The sequence below is a fragment of the Triturus cristatus genome, chromosome 6 (assembly GCF_964204655.1).
Source record: "Triturus cristatus chromosome 6, aTriCri1.1, whole genome shotgun sequence".
NCBI lineage: Eukaryota > Metazoa > Chordata > Amphibia > Caudata > Salamandridae > Triturus > Triturus cristatus.
Genome location: NC_140589.1, coordinates 501,650,261 through 501,674,982, shown reverse-complemented (window position 1 = coordinate 501,674,982; position 24,722 = coordinate 501,650,261). Strand labels below are relative to the sequence as shown.

Here is a 24,722-nt window from a genome sequence, read left to right as displayed (position 1 = left end):
AACCTCACACCCGTCATGTAGTCCAAATGTACACTGTCGCACATCTAAATCCTGCACCTCCAAAACAGTACAATCACAATGTACATTGTCATACAGTCCGCATGTAAATAAGAACAATCCGCCAACACACATGTCAACACAATGTCAACATGCATCTCCCCTCTACATTGCAGAGGGACGCACAAAACCTCCAGCAGAGCACAGAAGACCACACATCAGTGATGCCGGAGTGGACCACCACTCCTTCGACACCGATGCCCTACAACAGCCCATGGACATCCCACGCCACCCAACACCAGAACCAGGGCAGCCAAGCTACTAAGAGAAGAACCCAGCCCCTACAACAGACCACACAGCATGAAGCACCCGCAAGCACAGCAGGCTCACAACACTTCGCCGACCCACAAATGGCACCCCAATGCCATGTGTCAGAACGCCAAGAGGAGGTGGCCCAACAGGTGCAGGTGTGTTCCGAACGGATGGAAGGCGAACTAGATCACATTTGTGGGTGTCTATTACCCTTCAGGGACCACCTACACCCCACTAAGGAGACCCACACTGCCATAGAGACACATGCAGATGCACATTCCCAGTACAGAACCTTGCCCAGGGACACGCACATATCAGTCACACACCCACGTTGGCTCTGCATAAGACGGCCAAGTCCACTGCCCTTACGAATTGTGTGGGTGACGACAAAGCTACATGTCCAAGCTCTAATCCGCTGCCTGTGGTGACATGTCTGCATCCGCTGTACACAGCACAATGTAATGTCCTAGGGCCCAGGGCCCTCATGCATACAACAAGATGACAGGGACACACGCAGATATCATGTTGAACTGACTACAGGCATGTGCGCCCGGCCCCATTATTGGCAGGGCCACATATACAGTGACACCTGTGCTGGATGTGTGTGGGGTGAGTATAAGACAGCCCGCACGGAGTGCTTGGTGCTGGCAACAATTTGAACAGTGGACACCAGTGCAATGGAAACAGAAAACACCTGCATAACAGAGTCAACTGCTGAGCAACATGGAGGGAGCCGGAGCAAGTACAGAGGTCACCCAACATACAAACAGAAGTGTCCGTGTGTTTCAGTGCGCTGCAGTTGAGTCCCCAGAGCTGAGCGTGCTCATGTGAAGAAAATGTCTAGGATTGTGTCCCTTCTGGACATTCCTGATGCATCTGCAGTGGGGGGGTCACACCTGCATCATCTTCCTCATCGCCGTCCCAGGTCTCCCACACTGCCTGAGGTGACATTGCTGCGTGAGCTCTCCACAGCACATAACCAAAACAGTAATGGACGATGATTCATGGTGCACAGAGCAAGTGGCACCTGGAGTGCCGAGCAGGGGATCAGGAAGAAGATGGCATCCACGACAGGTGCGAGTCATTCTGCCAGTACGACCGTTTCGACACTGGCAATTGGCAGTTGGAGTTGGTCCTAGCGGTGGTGGCGTGTGCCTCCTGCGGGGATGCGACGTCTGGGCCGGTCAGGACTAGATTTGGTGTGTGAGCCCTGGGGGGCTGTATTTGAGGCCAGAGACAGCGGACAGCGTAGGGCCACAGGCACATGGAATTGATGACCCCAAGGCCATCACCTCAGATGCCATCCAACATCTCAGAAGAAGGGGTCCCGGACCGGACCAGCACAGAGTTAGTGGCCCCTGATGCACTGCGGCCGGCACAGGCACTCCGCCACGGGACGATGACTTGCAGTGCAGTCAGATGGGCCACGGGAGCTGAGCGGGTCCTCATCAATGTCGGAGGTGTATGTGGCGGAGGGTTGCGGGGGACAGTGGAAGGTGTCCTCAGAGGGCAGAAGCTGTACGGAAGCAGCAAATGTAGGAGTGGAATGCCACAGCATCGTTTTAGCCACAAAGTCAGTATCACCGACATGATGGTGATGACAACCCCAAGTCCATGGGCCAGTCGCCACCAAAGTTCAACCAGAAAGTGTCCATGGGTCTCGGGGAACAGACTTAGTGGCACCGGGGCTAAAAGGGGATGCAGTCTGCCTTGAGGCCTTTACAATGACATCAAGTCAGCCATAAATAAATCAAGACTGAATTCGAATAGTGTGATCTACTCGACCACAGTAGAGGCCTGAGGCAGCGGTCAGCGCGGGCCAGCGAGCTCCTCCTGGAACTCTAAGACACGACATTGACATGACATTTGGGGGTGACTTGTGGTTGGCGAAGGCAAAAGCACCAGAGCGGAGTGGGTGTTCAGTCAGCAACGATGACGGGTCCTGCCTGGTACGAACTGGATTGGATTGGCGTGAGGCCTGCTGCACCGCAGTGTAGGCCGACGGCATAGTCATCAACGGCCCACAGACACGTGTGGTTGGGATGCCAGGCACAGACTTGGTGTCACCACATCGAAGGGAGTATAGGGAGTTAAATCTGCCATACTTGATGTTCTCGGCCGTAGTGTGATCACGACTCAGTTCCAACAGTGAGACCTACTCGACCGCAGTGTAGGCCGGAGGCAGCTGTCAGCAGTGGCCCACAGCCACGTGTTGTTGGCTCGCAATGCACAGAGTTAGTGACACCAGGGCAGTTGTCAATAGTGTTTGATCACCTCCGTAACGATAATCCTTTTACCCTCCGGACTGAAACGCGTCATCCTCTTACACCTCTCCTTGCGTGCAATGATATGTAATCTGCCATTGACAAATCAAGACTCAGTCCCACGTGTGCGAACGACTTGAACGCAGCATGGCCCAAGGGCAGTAGTCCGCGTGGGCCCACGGACACCTGTGGATGGACTGCTATGCACAGACTTGGTGGCACCACATCGATGGGAGTATGGTGAGATAAAATCTGCCATAACTGATGTTCTCTACCATAGTGTAATCAAGACTCAGTTCCAAATGTGTGACCTACTTTTCCTCTGTGCATGCAGGTGGAGTACCTCAACGAGAAAGGAGTACAGTGTGCCGTTGTTGCGGAGGTCGTGATGGTCTGAGGAGGCTGCCAGGTTCGCGGGACTCTGGCTTGGAGCTTGCACCGGCACGTGGTGGGCCCTCAGAGACACACGCCGGTGTCGGCAGGTGTGCATTGAGGCCTGGGTGCACCAGGCCTGGCAGGACTGGTACGGGGCCCTGCGGCCCGGGGTGCAGCAGGTGCAGAGGAACGCAGGCAACACCGCTCACAGCGACGTCGTCGGCCTTGTGGCGGGATGAGGGGCGCCGCCCTGGCAAAGTCATTGGGCATTCCGGAAGAGGACCACCCTCAAAGCTACGTGCTTTTCATTCACACCCCTACGTGTGCCCAGCGTACGCCGGGCCAGCCCACTCCGCTCATGCTTACAGGGGGGGACATAACAATCTACATTTCCGGGATCTTCCCCACTGGCTGGGGTGACATGGTTACGTCCACTGTACTCCATACACCAGCAGTGTATGTCGACACGGATATGTGTGTGGTCTGCATACTGCAGTATGTCCATCGCTTCGATGCCACACTTGGCATTGTGTACATTGTCATTCATCAGTCAGTTGCCTCCTTCGCACATGCCTGGTCCTCACATCTTCCCACAATCTGCTATTGTGTAGCTGAGGTGCCATGCAGTTGATGGCTTATGTGCATGGCTGGCCCAGGTTGCCAGAGTGAGTTGTGCTGTCGTGTCTGGTGGGTGGGCATGTGGTTTGGCATGTTGTATGTGAGTTTGTGACGTGTGCATTCCCAGAGTTGTGAGTTGCCTGGTTGTGGCGTTGTGGTGTGTGGTGTGTTCATTTGGTACTTGCCAACGAGCAGTGCATTTACGAAGATGCCAGCCAGGAAGCGCCGGGTCATGATGTGCTGTCGGAAGATGTAGGACTCATGCACTCGGAATGTGTGGTTGGCGTCGAGGTTGGTGGAGATTCCCAGGTGGTCCACTATTGCCTGCACAGTGATGGTGTTAGACCTGGCACCTTGGCGTGAGTCTCCCTTCCACTTTTTGTCGCTGTGCCTCATGTGTGTTGCTGGTGTTAGCTGCTCAGAGCACTGTACCACTGCCAACCAGTGCCACAGTGCAAGTGCTCCCTATTTAAAATGTATATGTTGGTTGGATTCCATGATTGGCTTATTTGGTTTACTGTCAGACCCCAGTAAAGTGCACCAGGAGTGCCCAGGGCTTGTAAATACAAATGCTGCTGGTGGGCTTGCAGCACTGGTTGTGCCACCCACAGAAGCGGCCTAGTAAAATGTGTCTAAGGTCTGCCATTGCAGAACCTGCGTGCAGTCTGGTACTGTCCTGCTGACTGGGCAAGTGCACCCACTTGCCAGTCCCTAAACCTTCCCTTAACTTCATATTAGTCACCCCTTTGGTAGGCCCAAGGGCAGGGTGCATTGTAAGCATAAGGTAGGACAAGCCCTGATGTGTGTGGCATGTCCTAATAGTGAATTACAGCCATTTTCGTTTTTCACTATTGCAAGGCTACCTGTTCCCATAGGCCAGAATGGGCTGTTAGAAATGTTACATCCTATGATCCTAACAGACCCAGGGAACATGGTAGGAAATCGATTTTAGTATGCCTGAACTCAGAATAATAAAATACATCTTCTAGTAAAGCTTATTTTAATATTCTGTGTTTGCAAATACCACTTTTAGAAAGTTGGTATTTGCTTGCCTAACCATTTCAGCCCGCCTCTGCTATGATGTGTATCTGCCTGTCTGATTTGTGTGAGTGACAGGGCTGGGGAAACCCAGAGGGGCAGGGCTAGGTAGCCTGGTGGTGAATAGAGAGATTGACATCCAGATGGGTGGGAGGAGTGCACCTGGGCTCTGAATAGGGCTGTGCTCTGCCACCACAATGCTGGCTCCACCTCCTGTGGAGCGGCTGATGTCTCTGCCCTGCACCCTGATTAGAAAGTCAGAGTCATGTCAACAAAGTGCTCAGGAACTGGTTTGGACTGGGCAAAGGCCCCTCTACCCCAGAGGAACAAGGGAATTAGGGGTATAAGTATTGGGACCCTGCTCCCAAGAAATTAGATCCTGCTTGACAAGAAGAACCTCTGCCTGAGGAGAAGGAACCGGGAAAGCTGTAAGGAGGAGTACTGTCCCTGACCTGGGGGATTGGCCTGCAGTGGTTGCCTTGCTGCTGAAAGGAGAGGAGAAAGACTACAAAGACTTTATTTCAACTTGTGCTTAAAAAGATCTCCAAGGGCTTGGAATAGAGCTTGCCTCCTGCTGAAGTCTCAGGAACAACAGACTTCACCCCCCAGCTCACCAAAGTTCTTTGGAAGTGCCTGCTGCTGTTGTTGGGCCTTATGAGGGACTGCGTGTCACAAGGAGCTGGAAGCGCGACTCAAGAAGGAGAAGCGTGCCGCCGTCGGAACTGCTGTCGTCGCATTACATAAAGGGTGTCGCCGCTGCAGCATCGCATTGAGCGGAAGTGTCTCGCATCATCCAAGAAATGTCTCGCAACGCCGAAGAAGGGTGTCGCCATCGCAGCCATCGTAGCTGACGCATCGCACCGCATCAAGAAAAGCGCCTCGCATCCACGAAGAAGCGTGCCGACGTTGGAGCTGCTGTCGTCGCATCGCGTAAAGGGGTGTCGCCGCTGCAACATCACATCGAGCGGAAGCGTCTCGCAAACGTCGGAGAAGACTGCCGCTGCCAAGGCCGCTGTCGTCGCATCGCGTAAAAGGTGACGCCGCTGCAGCTGACGCATCGAGTCGAGTCTTCTCGCAACATCGGAGAAGCGTAACGCATCAGGAAGATCTTCACGTCTTTATTTCTTTGCACCAAAAACTTCATAGCATCGACATCGTTGCAACACTTTCGTTGCCCTGCGTGTCGCATCTAAGGTACATTGACTTAAAGTGTCGCATTTAAGAAATTAAGAGAACTAAGCAAAATTCTACCATCTAAAGTAACAGTATTGTGTATTTTTGTCGTTTAATGGTCTTGTGGTAACTCTATATAAAGAATCCTTATTGTTAATATAAAAACCTGTGTGGTGTCCATTTGTAGTGTTGTCACTTGGCTACTGTATGTGTTCACAAATGCTTAACCTATAACGCTCTGAGATAAGCCTTGTCTGCTCGTGCCAAGCTACCTAGAGGGTGAGCAGGGGTTATTTTAGGAGTGTAACCCCTTACCCTGACTAGAGGTAAGGTTCCCTGCTTGTCACAAGTACCTACCTGTGCCAACCAGAGAATCCGGATTCTAACAGATGGTATGCATGTGCTTTCGGGTGCGGATATTGTGTGCAGTGTCACCAGGGGGCACAAGTAGGACATTTGTGCATTCAATTGTCCCCTGACACGAGAGGTAATCCAGCTATTGATTTGACGTGTTGCTTGGTCTACAGCTGTTCCTGCGCAGTGTGGGGGAAGGGTAGGTAGTGTGGTACCAAGCTGATGATGGCATCCAAGACAGTTGGGGGGCTTGGATGTGGCTGGCTTTGAGGCTCCTCGGACTCTGGTGGTTGTTGGTTGGCAGGTCCCAGAGGCCAACAGGTGCAGCACAGTCAGCTGCTTTGTTGGTTGTCCGCTGTGTTGGTACCGACGGCCTGTGGGCAATGGTGGTCAGGATGCGTAGGATGGTTGTCCTTTTGAGCCTGTGGTGTGCAATGATGTTCCCAGGTGTTGGATCTGTGAGGTTGGTGCATTTTCAGCAGGTCGCTATCTTTGTCTGCACTGCCTTACTGTTGGTCCGTGCTGGGGGTTAGGGGTCAGGGGGGCCCGGGGGTGGTGGCGGTGGGTGCTGCTGCCCTATTGGGGCTCCGGGCTGCATGCTCAGTTGCCCGGGTGCATCTGTTGTTCTTAATTTTTGGCTCTGGGCTGTGCTCCCTTGTCTGTTGCCGGTTGTTGTCTGACTTTGCACCAGGTCAGAGCAGGTGTTAATTTCCTGCTGCTAATGCACCTTATTGCATGTTTTATGATCTTATGGCCGATCTGGCTGGTCGTTGAGAATGTTGTGGAGTGGTGTTGTCGCGGCTTTTGCACGGGAACGCCTACTCTACATCTCATTAGCGATAGTTGCCGGGGTCATCTGTGGCAATGTTTTTGACGGCTGCTATCACAGGTAAACTGGTGCTATGGGCTGTTAGCACCAGCTTGTGAATGGGGTGATACATTTATCGCGACTTTGGCTGTGCTAAAGTGCCGTTAACTCGGCAATAGCTCCTTGAGAATATGCCCCACACAGTTCAATTAAGAAAGGGATTGAAGGTAGGGCACAAGGCAGTGATCAAAGGGTCTAGAGCTCCAAATTGTCTGACAGAGTTTCGTACGTTAAGGGATTTTTCATCCTGTGAAAGAAAGTGAAGCTGTAAAGGGTTCTACCCATGTCTACAGTGTACTTACCCTATATGAGGTTTGACTGCACTTCTGCTGGCCGGTCCCTCTATCAGTTCACCACACTTCAATGTACTTACAGGCTTTTCTAATGCTCAATATTTGATTCCCCAAGCTGCAGGAGTGTAGACTAGCGAATCAGTGTGAGGCAGGTAATGCTGCTCTTCAGAAGCCTTCTGATAGCATCTTGGTAAGAGGCAACAAGCTAAACGGGCTGCAATGTTTACTGCTGCATTTAGGGAGAAGGGATCGGTTGGCTCACTTGACGTTGGTATGTAGGAGTTTTTCCCCTAAGTTCTGAAGGGAGAGAGAGAGAGGCGGGCACTGGGCACAGGACGCACACACACTGGTGTGGAGTTGCAAAGCATGGCCGGGACCCATGAAGGCTGAACAGGCGGAGGGGAGGAGGGAGGTGTGTTTACAAGCGGGCCGTGGAAAATAGTTTGTTATGGGAGGACGGCTGACACATTCATCTGATAGAGCCAGCTTCAGCTCGGAGTACGACGTGAGACATTTTAACACACACACAGAGGTGCGTGCACTCACTGCTTCCCTCTTGCAGCAGTCCAAGCATACGGGTTAAAGGTATGCAACAGGATTCTGCTGGTTGCAAGCACAGTGGAGCTCTGCTCTACTACGTGTCATGTGGGTTAAGAAGTACAGTTTGAGAATCTTGCGCTGTGCGCATTCGAAACCCTGCCGCATGAGTACAGTATAGGGAGATGCCGGAAGGGTTTTGTCAAAGCTACCTTGCTTGTCTCAGGCATACTAATATATATCCCTCGGTAACTGGAGGCATACTTCCGTGTCCTCCCTTATTGCTGCGGAGTGTAGTTGTGCGTTTCATTGAGGAGTTCAAGACTGTTTGTCTGCTAAGTGGTCCATGTTGACGTGTGCTATGTTCACCCATTCTTTGCTTTTTAGCCAACAGGAAAAACAATAAAAATGTGGCAGCTCATAATATAAAAAAAGATCTCGGGGAATATCAGGTTAAATCCACAGTGCAGACATACTCCAGCAGATGGCTAGTGTCATTGGCAGCACAGGGAGGGGGAAACAGCATCTGGTTCCGCTACTCGGCTGGAGCCCGCTAATTGATTGGGAAGGAGGAGCAGACAAAAGACACAATGAAAGTAATGCCAACACGGCACTAGTGAAAGAGGCACAGCACAAATAAAGTATGTCTACAATTATAAACACGCAACGGAGCGGGAGCCACGGTGGGGGAGGCAGCAGTAACACAACTGTGGCATTAGGAGGAGATGGGAGGAAGAATGCTTCATTTGAATGTAAGCAGCTAGGGCACTGAAGCTGAACACAGACAAACAGTAACAGAGCAGAAAACTAAGAAAAAATTAGTCCCCCAAAGAAAGATAAGGAACCATGGAGGAATGTGACAGTACTAAGTCCCTGCTCTGTGGGAGGAACAGAAGAGAGAGAGGATGGACAAAGAGACAGGACTGACCACTAGCAAGCAGGGATTTTTAAAGGACACTGACATAGACAAATGAAAAGCAATAGCAAGAAAGGGGAGGGACTTGCTGCCCACAGATTACAGCAGGTCTCAAAGAGACAGCACATGCGTTGTCTAGCTCAACCTAAAAATGATGTGATTTGGGTTCCATGTGCAGTTTTCTTCACTTTAGATATAATTGTATTCAGAGGAGCAGAAACCTGATGAATCACGAGAGAACTGCCAGCAGCAGCAGAAGGATATTTGTTTTGGGAAGATTTACAGAGTGCAAACTCGACCTGAAGGTTTTGGAGTGTTTTACATGAGCACCAGTTACGTTACACAAGGACACAATCATTTTTAGCAGGTACAGGGAGATTAAGTGATTTGCCCAGAATTACAGGATGCTTATCCAATGCCAAAGCTTGAACCTGGTTCATCAGCCCAAAAGTGGGCAGCTCTGGCCGTAAGACCACATCCTCTCCACAATTGGAAAGGAGTGCACAGTTTGTGAGTATGATTCCTCTGTGTAGGAAGGATGGCCCAATGTGTCAAATACTTGTCTCTGAGGCATGCAGTGATTTGCAGGTTATGAGTTTGAATTTCAAAAAGGCAAATTCGCTCTTCAATCCTTTTGCAGGAGGGAAATTGAGTAACATTACGATGTGTGCTAGTACCCCTTCTTGTGTGGCGTGCTTAGCAACAGCAAAAATGCTGTACTTCGTATACAAATAAGTTATTATTAAGAAGCATAAGTACTTTTGATCCCAATGGCATTTGTTTCAGAAGCTCTTTCACTTTTTCGTGAGGCTACAGACTTTTTTATTATGCAGAACAAATAAGCTTCCTCTGGTAGCCCCTAAAACCACAATATTCTATACAGAATAAGAACTATAGTGCCAAAATAAGAGGTGCGCAACAGTGTTTCAATAAACCACATCTCTATCTTGGGCTGAAAATGGATTATCAAATTGATTTTCAAACGGTGCATCTGTATTGCACCAAATGATCTTGATTTCTTTATTGAGCAATGTCAAAATATTCCTGTTCCTGTTGAATCTCCTCCATTGGAGCCACAATATGCAAGAGCCAGTAGGTGGGATGAGAGAGTTGTGGCCAGGCAAACTGAGTCATGGTCTGAATGTTCCTTCAAGATTTACACGAAGACCAGTTACTCATAAGGGGCAATCTTAAATAACACTTCAGCACGTGGCTTCCGTAAAAGAGTTTTCTCTCACAATACACACATTTTATCCACAAACATATTAGGGTTTCAATTACCAAATTCCAATGGCCTAAGTGCTGAAATATGTAGATCATCATAAGAGGATATCATATCAAAGTGTGCACATTTAAAAAAATCTTCCAATGATCTCAATAGATAATATACTTACAGGATGCCCGGTAGGTCCCGTCACACCAGGTAGTCCTGGAATGCCCTGTAAACCCTGCAAAAGAATGTACATATTTATATATAAATGCAGGAATTAATTTTTGTGTCTCTTTATCTGTAAATATGTTTGCATGCATCTGGTTGTCTGTCTATCCATCAGTCACTACCTCCATTCATCTTCTTTCCATCCATCCATTGATTGATATTCTTCTTAGAAAACACGTCCATCCACCCACTGACCCATCCATCCATCCATCAAACCATCCAAGCTGGGCTATGATATCACTGAAATGACCCCGTGATTGGGATAGGTAGTTTGTTCTGTCTGATACCCCATTTCCTTCATAACCACTGACTAATAATACTTAATGCTCTATTGCACAAAACAGAAAATATGTGGGAATCGGACATTACAGTTAGACGGTCACACAACTCTAACACATGAGGGCCAGAAGCTCTGTTGTGATCTATAAGTATCCTAAAATTGGAGGATTTTTAGTAACTCAAGAAGTATGGTGCTCTGTTCTATAAACGTAAGTATTAGTGAGCTGTATTACGCATGGTGCAACCAGGTGAGGGGATAAGCCCTGTAACCCCTAGAGTTCGTGTAGGGGAACCCTACACAGTTAAAAATACAACCAAGTCCTGAGCACACATAAAAAGATATCATAAAGTGGAAATGTATCCACAAAGTTCAATTGGAATCGCAAGCAAAAATCAGTTGTCTTGTTGGGTAGAAAGTTTCTTTGTCTTTATTCCATATGTTATTTGAGCAAAAAGGAAACCAGCCAACACGTGTTTCGTCACAAATGGAAATTAATTCCACGACTTCCTCAGGGCTGTCTCATGAATGTACTGGTGTCGGTGGTCGCTCTGCCGGTGATAATTCCAACCCGGCTGGTTAAGTAGAAGTCCTGTGAAAATGGACTATTCTGTAATAAATGCACCGTAGTAATGGTGATTACGTATTTGGATCTGCCGTGAGTGTTCCCGAAGGCCGGAGTCTGTATATTTCCATAATTAAGATCCCAAAGCGTGTGCGCTGTGGCTCATCACAGGGGTATGCTATGTTCGGAGTCTGGATCTATGTTTACACAATCTACACAGCCATCTGATTCTAACAACTGGCGACTCCAGATGCCCAAGATATAATCACAAAGAGCTGTGATGTATGTACCACTTCATATTTGCCAACTCCGAAGAACAATATATTATCATCAACAAAGAGCAATTCAACAACTATGATCTTCAAAAATACATGGCCCTAAGCTTATTTAAACAAAGGATTGTGGTCTACGACCTTCAAAATAACTCTGATGTATATCAAACCATTGAAATGAACTAACTGTGTTATTATTTCCCAACAAAGCCCATTGCATATATCACGAGGTAAGATTGTTTTGGTTCCTCTTTTCTAAATATACTGCTTAATGTCCAGATAAAAGGATGAAACTGACAGATAAGCCATCCTTTTACTGTTCCTATACCACTTAGATGAGTCTAATAGGATATGCCGTCAATAGGGGAAGTATGCCACTTAGTGTGGGTGAGGGGTTGCATCCTTTAAAAAAAATACTTTGTGTATATCAATATGTTTACATTTATCGTCAAACTGTGGAACAGGAGCATAAGCTACTTTAGAAGGTAAAGAAAAAAATCTTTGATAATCAGAGCAGATATGGCTCTGTAAACTGTTCTCCTCTTGTTTGATAGAAGCCTGTTATTACAGACAGGATGCTGCAGCATGCAGGAAATGAAACTCAGACTATTGCCTTTGTTGTGGAATTCAGTGAACCACAGGTGTGGTAACCTGTTGTTCTTTAGGTTCTTGGTGAAGAAAAAGGAGAGTTCATTGGGGAAGCTGCAGGAAGGAACAGAAAGGTCCTCATTACAAGTGGCCCAGTAATTGGTGTGATATTTATCATACCTGATCATATCCAAACCCGAAGAGTCGATAGTTCGATTAACGTCTGCAGAATAACATGCGCGGTTGATGTTTTACACATCGAAATCTGCATGTTCTGATAAATTCCGGGCACCCTCTCCCCAATAAATATCGTCAGGTTTGATCTGCCGATTTTTATCACAAACTTATTTTTGCGATATATGTGGGGTAACAGCAGTTATCGCACATTTTGCAATTAACTGAGCTGTTCCCAATAAGGGCCTTAGGGGCATATGTACAAGCTGGCGATAAAAAATTATCGCCGCTTTTGCGGCAGTTTTCGGCCGAAAAGCGGCGATAATTTTATCGCTTAATTAGCAAGGTCACGCTAATGCGTGAAACCTTGCTTTAGCGTCAGGATTCCTAACGCCCAGCTTTGCATCTCTAATGAGATGCAAAGTGGGCGTTCCTGACCTAACATGACAGGAGAAATGTCGCTAAGCGACATTTCTCCTATCATCAAGCCCCACGCTATGAAGCATAGCATCATGAAAAGTAGCGATAACCCCTGTTATCGCTACTTTCCTTACGCCTGCTTCAGGACTGACTTAGCCATGATATCCTATGGAAGGTGGATATCATGGCTAACTTTGTGAGTCCCTATCAACAAGCTAACGCCACATTGCGTGAGATTATCGCTGGGTTTCCAGGACCTGCCAACCATCAACCGCCAGAGTCCGAGGAGTCTCACAGCCAGCCACATCCAAGCCCCCCCAACTGTCTTGGATGCCATCATCAGCTTGGTACCACACTACCTATCCTTCCCCCACACTGCGCAGGAACAGCTGTAGACCAAGCAACACATCAAAGCCTTAGCTGGATTCCCTCACGTGTCAGGGGGCAATTAAATGCACACATGTCCTACTTGTGCCCCCTGGTGACACTGCACACAATATCCGCAACCGAAAGCACACGCATACCATCACTGTGCAGGCAATAGTGGACCACCTGGGAATCTCCACCAACCTCGATGCCAACCACCCATTCTGAGTGCATGAGTCCTACATCTTCCGACAGCCCATCATCACCCGGCGCTTCCTGACTGGCACCTACGTAAATGCGCTGCTCATTGGCAAGTACCAAATGAACACACCACACACCTCAACTCCACAACCATGCAACTCACAACACTGGGAATGCACACATCACAAACTCACATACAACATGCCAAACAACATGCTCACCCACCAGACACAACAGCACAACTCACTCTGGCAACCTGGGCCAGCCATGCACATAAGCCATCAACTGCATGGCACCTCAGCCACATGATAGCAGATTGTGGGAAGAGGTGGGGACCAGGCAAGTGCGAAGGAGGCAACTGATTGATGAATGACAATGTACACAATGCCAAGTGTGACGTAGAAGCGATGGCCAGACTGCAGTATGCAGACCACACACATATCCATGTCGACATACACCGCTGGTGTATGGAGTGCAGTGGACGCAAACATGTCACCCCAACCAGTGAGGAAGATCCCGGAAATGTAGCTTGTTATGTCCCCCCCGTAAGCGTGAGCGGAGTGGACTGGCCCGACGTAAGCCGGGCACATATAGGGGTGTGAATAAAAAGCAAGTAGCTCTGGGCGTGGTCCGTTTCGGGAATGCCCAACGACTCTGCCAGGGCGGCGTTCCTCAACCAGCCACGAGGCCGATGCCGTCTCCGTGAGCGGTGTTGCCTGCGTTCCTGTGTGCCTGTTGCACCCCGGGCCGCAGGGCCCCGTACCAGTCCTGTCAGGCCCGGCGCACCCAGGCCTCAATACACACCTGCTGACACCATAGTGTGTCGATGAGGGCCCACCACGTGCCGGTGCAAGCTCCAAGCCAGAGTGCCACGAACCTGGCAGCCTGCTCAGACCATCACAGCCTTCTGCGACACCGGCACGCTGTACTCCCTACTCGTTGAGGTACTCCACCTGCCTGCACAGTGGAAAAGTAGGTCACAGTAGGAACTGAGTCTTGATTACACTATGGCAGAGAACATCAATTATGGCATATTTCACCATACTCTCATCGATGTGGTGCCACCAAGTCTGTGCATAGCAGTCCATCCACAGGTGTCCGTGGGCCCATGTGGACTACTGCCCTCGGGCTCTGGTGCTTTTGCCTCCGTCACCCACAAGTCACCACAAATGTCATGTCAACGTTGTGTGTTAGAGTTCCAGGAGGAGCTCACTCAACCGCGTCTGGCCATGCTGACCGCTGCCTCAGGTCTCCACTGCGGTCGAGTAGGTCACACTATTCGAAATCAGTCTTGATTTATTTATGGCTGACTTGATGTCATTGTAGAGGCCTCAGCGCAGACTACATCCCCATACAGCCTCGGTGTCACAAGTTTGTTCCCCGAGACCCATGGACACTTTCTGGTTGAACTTTGGTGGCGACTGAGTCCATGGACTTGGGGTTGTCGTCGCCATCATGTCGGTGATACCGACTTTGTGGCTAAAACGATGCCGTGGCATTCCACTCCTCCATTTGCTGCTTCTGGAGAGCTTACACCCTCTGCATCATGCCCTGGAGGACACCTTCAACTGTCCCCCGCAAACCTCCGCCACATACACCTCGGACATTGATGAATAGCCGCTCAGCTCGCATGGCCCATCTGACTGCACCACAAGTCACAGTCTCGTGGTGGGGTGCCTGTGCCGGCAGCAGTGCATCCGGGGCCACTAACTCTGTGCTGGTCAGGTCCGGGACCCCTTCTTCTGAGATGTTGGATGGCCTCTGAGACGATGGCCTTGGGGTCATCAACGGCATGAGTCTGTGGCCCTGCACTGTCCGCTGCCTCTGGCCTCAAATGCGGCCCGCCAGGGCTCACACACCAAATCGAGTCCTGACTGGCCCGGACGTCGCATCACTGTAGGAGGCACACGCCACCACCGCCAGGACCAACTCCAATGGCCAACTTCCAGTGTCGAAACGGTCGTACTGGCAGACTGACGGAGTTGCCCACACCTGTCGTGGATGCCATCTTCTGCCTGATCCCCTGCTCAGCACTCCAGGTGCCATTAGCACTGTGCTCCATGAATGATCGTGTTTTGGGTATGTGCTGTGGAGAGCTCACTGAGCAATGTCACCTAAGGCAGTGTGGGAGACCTGGGAAAGCGATAAGGAAGATGATGCAGGTGTGACCCCCCCCCCGCAGCTGCATCAGGAATGTCCAGAAGGGACACAATCCTAGACATTTTCTTCACATGAGCACGCTCAGCTCTGGGGTCCCAACCGCAGTGCACTGAAACTCACGGACACTTCTGTTTGTATGGTGGGTGACCTCTGTACTTGCTCTGGCTCCCCTCATGTTGCTCAGAAGTTGACTCTGTCATGCAGGTGTTTTCTGTTTCCATTGCACTAGTGTCCACTGTTCAAGTTGTTGCCAGCACCAAGGAATCCGTGCCGGCTACCTTATACTCACCCCACACACATCCAGCACAGGCGTCACTGTACATGTGGCCCTGCCAGTAAAGGAGCCGGGTGCACGTGCCCGTAGCCAGTTCAACATGATATCTGTGTGTGTTCCTGTCGTCTTGTTGTATGCATAAAGACCCTGTGCCCTAGCACATTACATTGTGCTGTGTACAGCGGATGCAGACATGTCACCGCAGGCAGCGGGTTAGATCTTGGACATGTAGCTTTGTTGTCACCCACGCAATTTGTACGGGCAGTGAACTGTGCCATCGTACGCAGAGCCAACGTGGGTGTGTGACTGATATGTGTGGGCGTGGTTCTGTCCTGGGTACGTGCATCTGCATATGTCTCTATGGCAGTGTGGCTCTCTTTTGTGGGGTGTATATGGTCCCTGAAGGGTAATTGACACCCACGTATGTGATCTAGTTTGCCTTCCATGGGTTCGGAACACACCCGCACCTGTTGGGCCACCTCCTTTTGGGGTTCTAACACCTGGCATTGGGGTGCCATGTGTGGGTCGGTGAAGTGTTTTGAGCCTGCCGTGCTTGCTTGCAGGTGCTTCATGCTGTGTGGTCTGTTGCAGGGGCTGGGTTCTCCTCTTAGTAGCTTGGCTGCCCTGGTTCTGGTGGTGGGTTGCATGGGATGTCCATGGACTGTTGTAGGGCGTCGGTGTCGAAGGTATGGTGGTCCTCTCAGGCATCACTGATGTGTGGTCTTCTGTGCTCTAGTGGAGGTTTTGTGTGTCCCTCTGCAATGTGGAGGGGAGATGCATGGTGACATTGTGTTGAGATATGTGTTGGCGCATTGTTCTTGTTTACATGCAGACTGTATGACAATGTACATTGTGACTGTTTTGGAGGTGCAGGATTTAGATGCGGGACAGTGTACATTTGGACTACATGACGGGTGTGAGGTTTTACGCGTACATTTCCATTTCACAGTTTCCAGCTCTGTCAGATGTAGTGGGCCTGTTTCTGTGCGTGTGCGTAGCCAGTTGTGTCCTCTGTTCTGCATTGTCGGGGTTGCACATTGTAACACATTGTCGTCAATGTGGATGTGCTGTTGTTGCTATGTGTGTGTGCTGCAGTGCGCCACGCGGATGGGAGACATGATCCAGGCTCATTATGGGTGTGCAGTGTACCCTGCTTATTTGTGCATGTGTGCCATTGTGCCCATCTCCCCCTGTCCCCCCAGTCCCTGGTCTTTACTCACCCTGTTGATGTTGTGTCAGGTCCTCCTGAGCTGTGTCCACACTCCCGACTCCTTGCACCGTATCCACACTATTGACTGTGGCCTCCGTTTCCTCCAGCTCCTCCTGTGGTGCAGGACTCCCACCTTCTGTCGCCTGTTGGTGGAGTCTTTGGGCCTGGTTTAGAATTTCACGTCATGCCAGCACCTCTTGGCCTTCTGGTTGTGTTCTATCACCTCCATGACACTGGTCTTGTTTTCCTGAGGACTGCTCCCCCTCTTCCTCTCCCTCTTTTCCTTGGCCTTCCCGACCCCGTTGTTCCTTGCTGGTGGTCTGTGGGACTTGTGGAGTTCACTTTGGCCTCTGCGCTCGGTCAGGGCGCATCCATGTTGCTACGCACTTTGGCTTCTTTCTGGTGTGTTGTTTTTGTAGCTTTTATAGTGCGTTTTCCCACCAGACGCGTGGGATTTGCAGGCCTGCCGCTGGTTTTCGCTGCTTTTTGTATCGCGATTGGCCTCATCGCAGCTTTTTTTGGCATTCGTGTTTTGCATTTTGGCGGCCTGGCGTTGATTTTAACGCGGTCAGTTGACACGTTATCTGGTGCTTATCGCATGGTACCGCCGTGTTTTGAATACCTGGTTAGCACAGCGTAAATTTCCCGCAATGGACTGCGATGTTGAGGGTTGCGTTAAGCAACTTTTGCGATGGTTATCACACGTTCTTGAGAATATGCCCCCCAGTGTTTTAATGCCATCACAGGAACTGGGTCTAGAGATCAAAAGAGATTCTTCCTCTTTTTGTAACCAGGCTGAAAATATGTCATCTGGCCTGAAGAGCTCTGCAGCAAATGTTCATTCATCTTGGAAATCTAATGGCTCAGATAACAAACGGGGTTTCTTCTGTAATGTTGAACCTGATCACTTCTACATTTTTATGCCTCACCAATGGTTTGATCTCTTAGAAAATTGTCCCTAACATACTCAAATTTACCAACCAAAAAGGCAAAGCAGAAAAAATGGATATTACGTCTTTAGATTTTATTGCTTTATTTGAGGATGACTCTCTTTAAATCAATCTTTTTTGTTGAATCTTTTGTCTCAGTTTGATCAACTCAAGTTGGTAAGGAGTAGTAGCTTGAAACTTGTGGAACATTTAGACTCACAAGTTGAAAAGAAAACTAGGGTTTCATTTAAGTCACCAATTACAGCAAATTTGATATTGAACAGCTGTGAGTTGTTTATGGCACAACGATTTGATATTGTACACTCCCCTCTTAAAAATAGGGTGTTGTCTGTAGTTGGGAATAATTATCCGTTAAATCTTCATTCTATTGAAGAATGTACTCCGTCACAGGAAGAGATGGCCACTAATGCAAAATTAACACAAGTGTCTTGTAAAGCTGGTACCAGGCTGTTCTCTTCTAACAAGTACAAATCTGGCATGAGGCGAAAGAATGATGATGTTTCTCAATGGGCATGGTTATCGAGTTGGATAAAATTGTATTATGGAATATGGCTGGGTTTTGGAATTATTTTAGGAAGATCTAGAACTTGAATGCTATAAATCCGGAGGTAGTTTGTTTGCAAGAAATGTGGGCCCCTAACGCTTTTCAGGTTGAAAATTACTATGTGATTAGCTGTTCTGCAACCAACGCAAAGAGAACCCTGCTAGTGGTGGTCTAGCAATGTTATTGTCTACAAATTTCACTTGGACGTAGTAGGTGTATTGTCATCAATCAAACTTATTACAGTGTATTGCATTCCCAGAGCAGATTGCAGGTTTTTGATCTATTTTCCCTTTCCATTAATTTTTATATTTTACCATCCAAGAAAGTGACTACTTGCTAAACATGTTTTTTCATTATGTTAACATGATTATGTGAAAGGTAGGTATCTCAAAAGTCCTTATAGTGAGGGATTTTAATGCTACTTTGTCTAACCATTTACATGCTTAATTTGCAGATAGAGAATTGGGAGAGGCTGTCAATTTACTGCCCCTTTGTTCACTGCCTGCTCAAAGGCAAATAACAGAGAAACACATCTTCTTGAGGCAAGCAGGGAGCATGATTTAAATATCCTTAAAGAAAGATAGAGCGCAATGTTCTAGCTCAACCCACCCATGTTTCAGCAACATCTTCTATGAGGTTTGACTACCCTTTGGCCTTCCCCTGTTTCTTGGATTTAAAGGGAGTCAATAATATCTGGAGTGATCACAATATTTTAATCCTTACGATTAATGGGAAAGCTGAAGATGTGCATCCATGGCAGATCCCTGATAGTGATGATGTGTTATTCAGTACTGTGAATGGGAAGGTTTTATGGTTTAAGAAAGATAAGCAATTGCTATGGAAATTGTTGAAACCCTACACTCGTCAGATTGGCTACCAGTTAATACATATGAGGAGCACATGTGAAAACGTGTAAGGGTAACTCCAATTATGACAGGTAGCCCTTCAAAAACACCTTCAAAGCAGTCTCATAACTTTAATAAATTATGTTTAATAAGCTTATTGAATCACCTACAAAGAAGAAAAGACACCTTTTACTGCAAAGATAGTAAAAAGTGCATCTCTTTTTTTTAAAGATGAAGAACTAGGTAGATGAGAATTCAAAAAAGATCTACCTCTGATTACATCTGGGTAAAAATAACAGAAGCTGTGAGTATCAAAATCATGAAGCCTTCTGGAATATCATAAGGGGAGAACAGTGGCTCTTCCTCAAAAATCTAAGATCAATAATATCACCAGCCTGGATTAGGAAAAATATAGGGATTCTATGTATGCATCAATTAATCAGAATGGCTATGAGAATGACATTGAGTTCCCAGGTGAGATATCACACAGTAGAATGTCTCACCTTTTTCCTCCGTCCAGATACAAGGAGTTACATTATCTTAAGGCTGCTAGGAACACAGGTGTAAGAGGCCCAGATCCGTTACCCATTACTATTATAAAATTGAATGTGGACCTATGGGCCTCTTGCCTAGTGGCATGTTTTCATTACTGCTATGATACAGCAGTGGTCCCTAGCTCTTAGAGGGGCAATGTTATTCTGCTGCTACATAAAAAGGCCCCTTAAATTCACCTAGCAATTATAGGCTGGATGCTACGAGAGATATGTTCTCTAAATGTGTACCTAGTAAACCTATTAGAATGGGCAGAAGAAAAGTGCATCATACCACTAGAACAGGCAGGGTTTAGAGCAGGTCATTCGACCTTGGATAATATAACTGCAATTCATATTAGTTTGGAGAAATATGTGAAGCAAAGGGGGATGCCTGTCTATGTAGGTTTCAAAGAGAATTCAACTACGTTTGACAGGGTAGACAGGCAAACCCTCTAGAGGAAGATGAGGGCCATGGGAATACCATGGGGCTTTTTGAAACATGTTATTTCCTTTCACACTGAAACTTGGTGCCATGTTGTGTTAGGAGGCAGGCGGGTTATGACCCTGAGAATCCCTACCAGAAATGGTTTGTGTTAGAACTGGGGGTCTCTAGTTAGCTGAGGTAGGTACCTTAGTCCAAATAGGGACCCTTGCTTCTAGTCAGGGAAAGGAGGGACACACTCTCAACCCCTGCACGCCCCCGATAGCTTGGCACGAGCAGCCAGGCTTATCTCCAAGGCAATGTGTAAAGTATTTGCAACCACACTCCCTGTAACACAGTGAATACACCACAAATGAACACCACACTGGTTTTTTAAAAATAGCGGTATCTTTATCAAAAGGAATGCAATGAGACCAAATGATAGAAATCCAACTTATGCATATTTGTAATATTTCACTTTGCCGGTTATTAGGCCAGCAACCACTTGTAGGTTCTTGCAGTATTAATGAGCAGTTCACAATGAGCTAATGCAGTCCTAATGCAATGCTATGCAGTTCGTAATTTAGTAATAAGACAGTCCTTAATGCACGTACTAATGCAGTTTGTAATGCAGGAAAAATGCAGGTCGTAATGCAAGAATAATGTGGTTTGTAATGTAAGAATAAGGCAGTTCGTAATGCAAGAGTAATGCGGTTCGTAATGCAAGAATCAGGCAGTTTGTAATCCGAAAATAATGCGGTTCCTAATGCAAGAATCAGGCAGTTCGTAATGCAAGAATAATGCGGTTCATAATGCAAGAATAAGGCAGTTCGTAATGCAAGAATAATGCAGTTTGTAATGCAAGAATCAGGCCGTTCGTAATGCATGGAATAATGCTATAAGCCAATCTGCGCTGTCAACTCGGGCACCACTAGGCCCCAACAGCAGAGACAACAGTTGTATGCTTAAAGGGGCAGCCCCGGTACTGCTGGGCAGGTACGGGCCGCTAGGGGACTCAGTGTGTCCAACGCGGTGCAGCGGGAAAGAGATCGGAGCACTCCTGTACTCCTCCTGCACGCCTCCCCAGGCCACACACACTTGTGGCTCCCGACCGGAGTCCAAGCCTTACCTGGGGGGTGCGCTGCCTTGCTCTCTCTCTCCCCGCTTGTCGGACGTCCTGCTAGGCGGCCCCAGTGACGTTGCAGCTCTGTTGTTAGGTGACACTGTAGCCAGACGGGTTACGGCGCTGCACCAAAGACCTCACGGCAGTCTTCGGGCTTGCAAAGCACACGCACCAAGCGTTGCTGAGACACGGTTGGGAACTTTGATGTTCCTGAGTTTCCACAACAAGGTCCAGCTCTCCTCGGGCCCTTGGAGACAAGTTACTTCAGGACACAACACACAGCAAAGTCCTCTCAAGCAGGGGGACACAGCACACAGCAAAATCCCTTGTCCTCTCCTTAGTCAAATCAGCAAACTGCAAGCCAGCCCCAAAGGGCAGTCCTTCTCTGCAGTCTCTTCAGCTGTTCTTCCTTGGCAGAGGTTCCTCTTGATCACAAAGTAGTTTCAATCCTTTTTCAGTCTGGATTTCAGTGTTGAGTTCAGGGGTTTCAGCTCTCACATTTATACCCCCAAATGCCTTTGAAGTCTTTGTGTTCAGGGGGCTCTGAGCCCGGTCCAAACCAGACCTGGGTGTCTTCCTGCCAGCGCACACCCTCTTCCTTTGATAGCCAGGGTCTGGGCCCCAGACGCTCCGCAGGAGGTGGAGCCATCCTTTGGTGGCAGCAACACAGCCCTCTTCACATCCAGGGAGCTACTCGGCCCCCACATCAAAGGCAGGCCAGCCTGTTGCTGTCTCACCTACTCCTCCCTGGTGTCAGAACACTTCCCAGACCCTGTCACATCCAAACCCACACAGTCAATACAAAACCAGGCAGAGGCACGCAGGATGGTTAGGAAAAGAAACCACGCACTTCTAAAAGCGTGGTTCCTTAACACGCAATTTAAAAACCATCTTCACAAAAAGATGTGTTATTAAATTCTGAGTTCAGTCACACTAAACTCCATCTCTCCATCTTATGCCTTTGGGAAGATATGCTGGAAACATGTGACACAGCATTCCCCATTCTGTCCTATGGGCAAGATGGCCTTGCAACAATGAAAAACAAATTTGACAGTATTTCACTGTCAGGACATGGTACACACCTCAGTACATGTCCTACCTTTCACATACACCGCACCCTGCCCAGGGGTGTACCTTGGGCCTACTATAGGGGAGTCTGATGTGCATAAAAAGGGAAGGGTAAGGCCTGGCAAGTGAGTGCACTTGTCAGGACAACAAGGCAGTTAACAAACTGCGCGCAGGCACTGCAGTGGCAGGCCTGAGATCTCTTTTTAGGGCTACTTGTGTGGGTGGCACAATTAGTGCTGCAGGCCCACTAGTGGCATTTGTATTACCAGCTCTGGCACACATAGTGCACTCTACTAGGGACTTTACTAGTAAGACAAGCATACCAATTATGGACAACCAATTACCATAACACCTTATACAGGTAGCACTTGCACTTTGACACTAATCAGCAGTGGGAAAGTGCCCAAAGCATCTAAGTCGGCAACATAATGTCAGAAAAAGGTCTAGGAGGAAGGCAAAACGTTTAAGGAACTTTAGCCAAAAAGGGCCAAGTCCAACACAACCCCCTCCCAGCCTAATTCCAGGGTAGGCCAATCAACTACCTTGATGGACTAATGCAGTTTGTAATGCAGGAATAATGCAGGTCGTAATGCAAGAATAATGCGGTTCGTAATGCAAGAATCAGGCAGTTTGTAATGCAAGAATAATGTGGTTCATAATGCAAGAATAAGGCAGTTCGTAATGCAAGAATAATGCAGTTTGTAATGCAAGAATCAGGCCATTCGTAATGCAATAATAATGAGGTTTGTAATGCAAGAATGAGGCAGTTTGTAATGCATGGAATAATGCTATAAGCCAATCTGAGCTATCAACTCGGGCACCACTAGGCCCCAACAGCAGAGACAACGGTTGTAAGCTTAAAGGGGCAGCCCCGGTACTGCTGGGCAGGTACGGGCCACTAGGGGACTCAGCCAGCGTGTCTCACGCGGTGAAGCGGGAAAGAGGTCGGAGCACTCCTGTACTCCTCCTGCACGCCTCCCCACGCCACACACACTTGTGGCTCCCGACCGGAGTCCAAGCTTTACCTGCGGGGTGCGCTGCCTTGCTCTCTCTCTCCCCGCTCATCGGATGTTCTGCTGGGCAGCCCCAATGACATTGCAGCTCTGTTGTTAGGTGACACTGTAGCCGGAAGGGTTACGGCGCTGCACCAAAGACCTCACGGCAGTCTCCGGGCTTGCAAAGCACATGCACCAAGCGTCGCTGAGAAACGGTTGGGAACTTTGATGTTCCTGAGTTTCCACAACAGGGTCCAGCTCTCCTCGGGTCCTTGGAGACAAGTTACTTCAGGACACAGCACACAGCAAAGTCCTCTCAAGCAGGGGTACACAGCACACAGCAAAGTCCCTTGTCCTCTCCTTAGTCAAATCAGCAAACTGCAGGCCAGCCCCAAAGGGCAGTCCTTCCCTTCAGTCTCTTCAGCTGTTCTTCCTTGGCAGAGGTTCCTCTTGATCAGGAAGTAGTTTCAATCCTTTTTCAGTCTGGATTTCAGTCTTGAGTTCAGGGGTTTCAGCTCTCACATTTATACCCCCAAATGCCTTTGAAGTCTTTGTGTTCAGGGGGGCTCTGAGCCCGGTCCAAACCAGACCTGGGTGTCTTCCTGCCAGTGCACACCCTCTTCCTTTGATAGTCAGGGTCCAGGCCCCAGACGCTCCGCAGGAGGTGGAGCCATCCTTTGGTGGCAGCAACACAGCCCTCTTCACATCTAGGGAGCTACTCGGCCCCCACATCAAAGGCAGGCCAGCCTGTTGCTGTTTCACCTACTCCTCCCTGGTGTCAGAACACTTCCCAGACCCTGTCACATCCAAACCCAGACAGTCAATACCCAACCAGGCAGAGCCAGGCAGGATGGTTAGGACAAGAAACCACCCACTTCTAAAAGCGTGGTTCCTTAACACGCAATTTAAAAACCATCTTCACAAAAAGATGTGTCATTAAATTCTGAGTTCAGGCACACTAAACTCCATCTCTCCATCTTATGCCTTTGGGAAGATATGCTGGAAACATGTGACACAGCATTCCCCATTCTGTCCTATGGGCAAGATGGCCTTGCAACAGTGAAAAACGAATTTGGCAGTATTTTACTGTCAGGACATGGTACACACCTCAGTACATCTCCTACCTTACATACACCGCACCCTGCCCAGGGGGGTACCTTGGGCCTACTATAGGGGAGTCTGATGTGCATAAAAAGGGAAGGGTAAGGCCTGGCAAGTGAGTGCACTTGTCAGGACAACAAGGCAGTTAACAAACTGCACACAGGCACTGCAGGGGCAGGCCTGAGATCTCTTTTTAGGGCTACTTGTGTGAGTGGCACAATTAGTGCTGCAGGCCCACTAGTGGCATTTGTATTACCAGCTCTGGCACACATAGTGCACTTTACTAGGGACTTTACTAGTAAGACAAGCATACCAATTATGGACAACCAATTACCATAACACTTTATACAGGGAGCACTTGCACTTTGACACTGATCAGCAGTGGCAAAGTGCCCAAAGCATCTGAGTCGGCAACATAATGTCAGTAAAAGGTCTAGGAGGAAGGCAAAAGG

General features: G+C 48.6%; 1 protein-coding gene across 2 annotated transcripts in view; it reads right to left on the bottom strand.

Moving 5' to 3' along the window:
• The window catches only part of COL19A1 (collagen type XIX alpha 1 chain), a 2,198,704-nt gene that overhangs the window by 382,564 nt on the left and 1,791,418 nt on the right, over positions 1-24,722 (bottom strand). For both annotated transcript variants that reach the window (XM_085610910.1, XM_085610909.1), the window contains exon 37: positions 10,140-10,193. In XM_085610910.1, the coding sequence (XP_085467036.1) occupies positions 10,140-10,193 (54 nt within the window). The remainder of the gene's footprint in view (positions 1-10,139; positions 10,194-24,722) is intronic.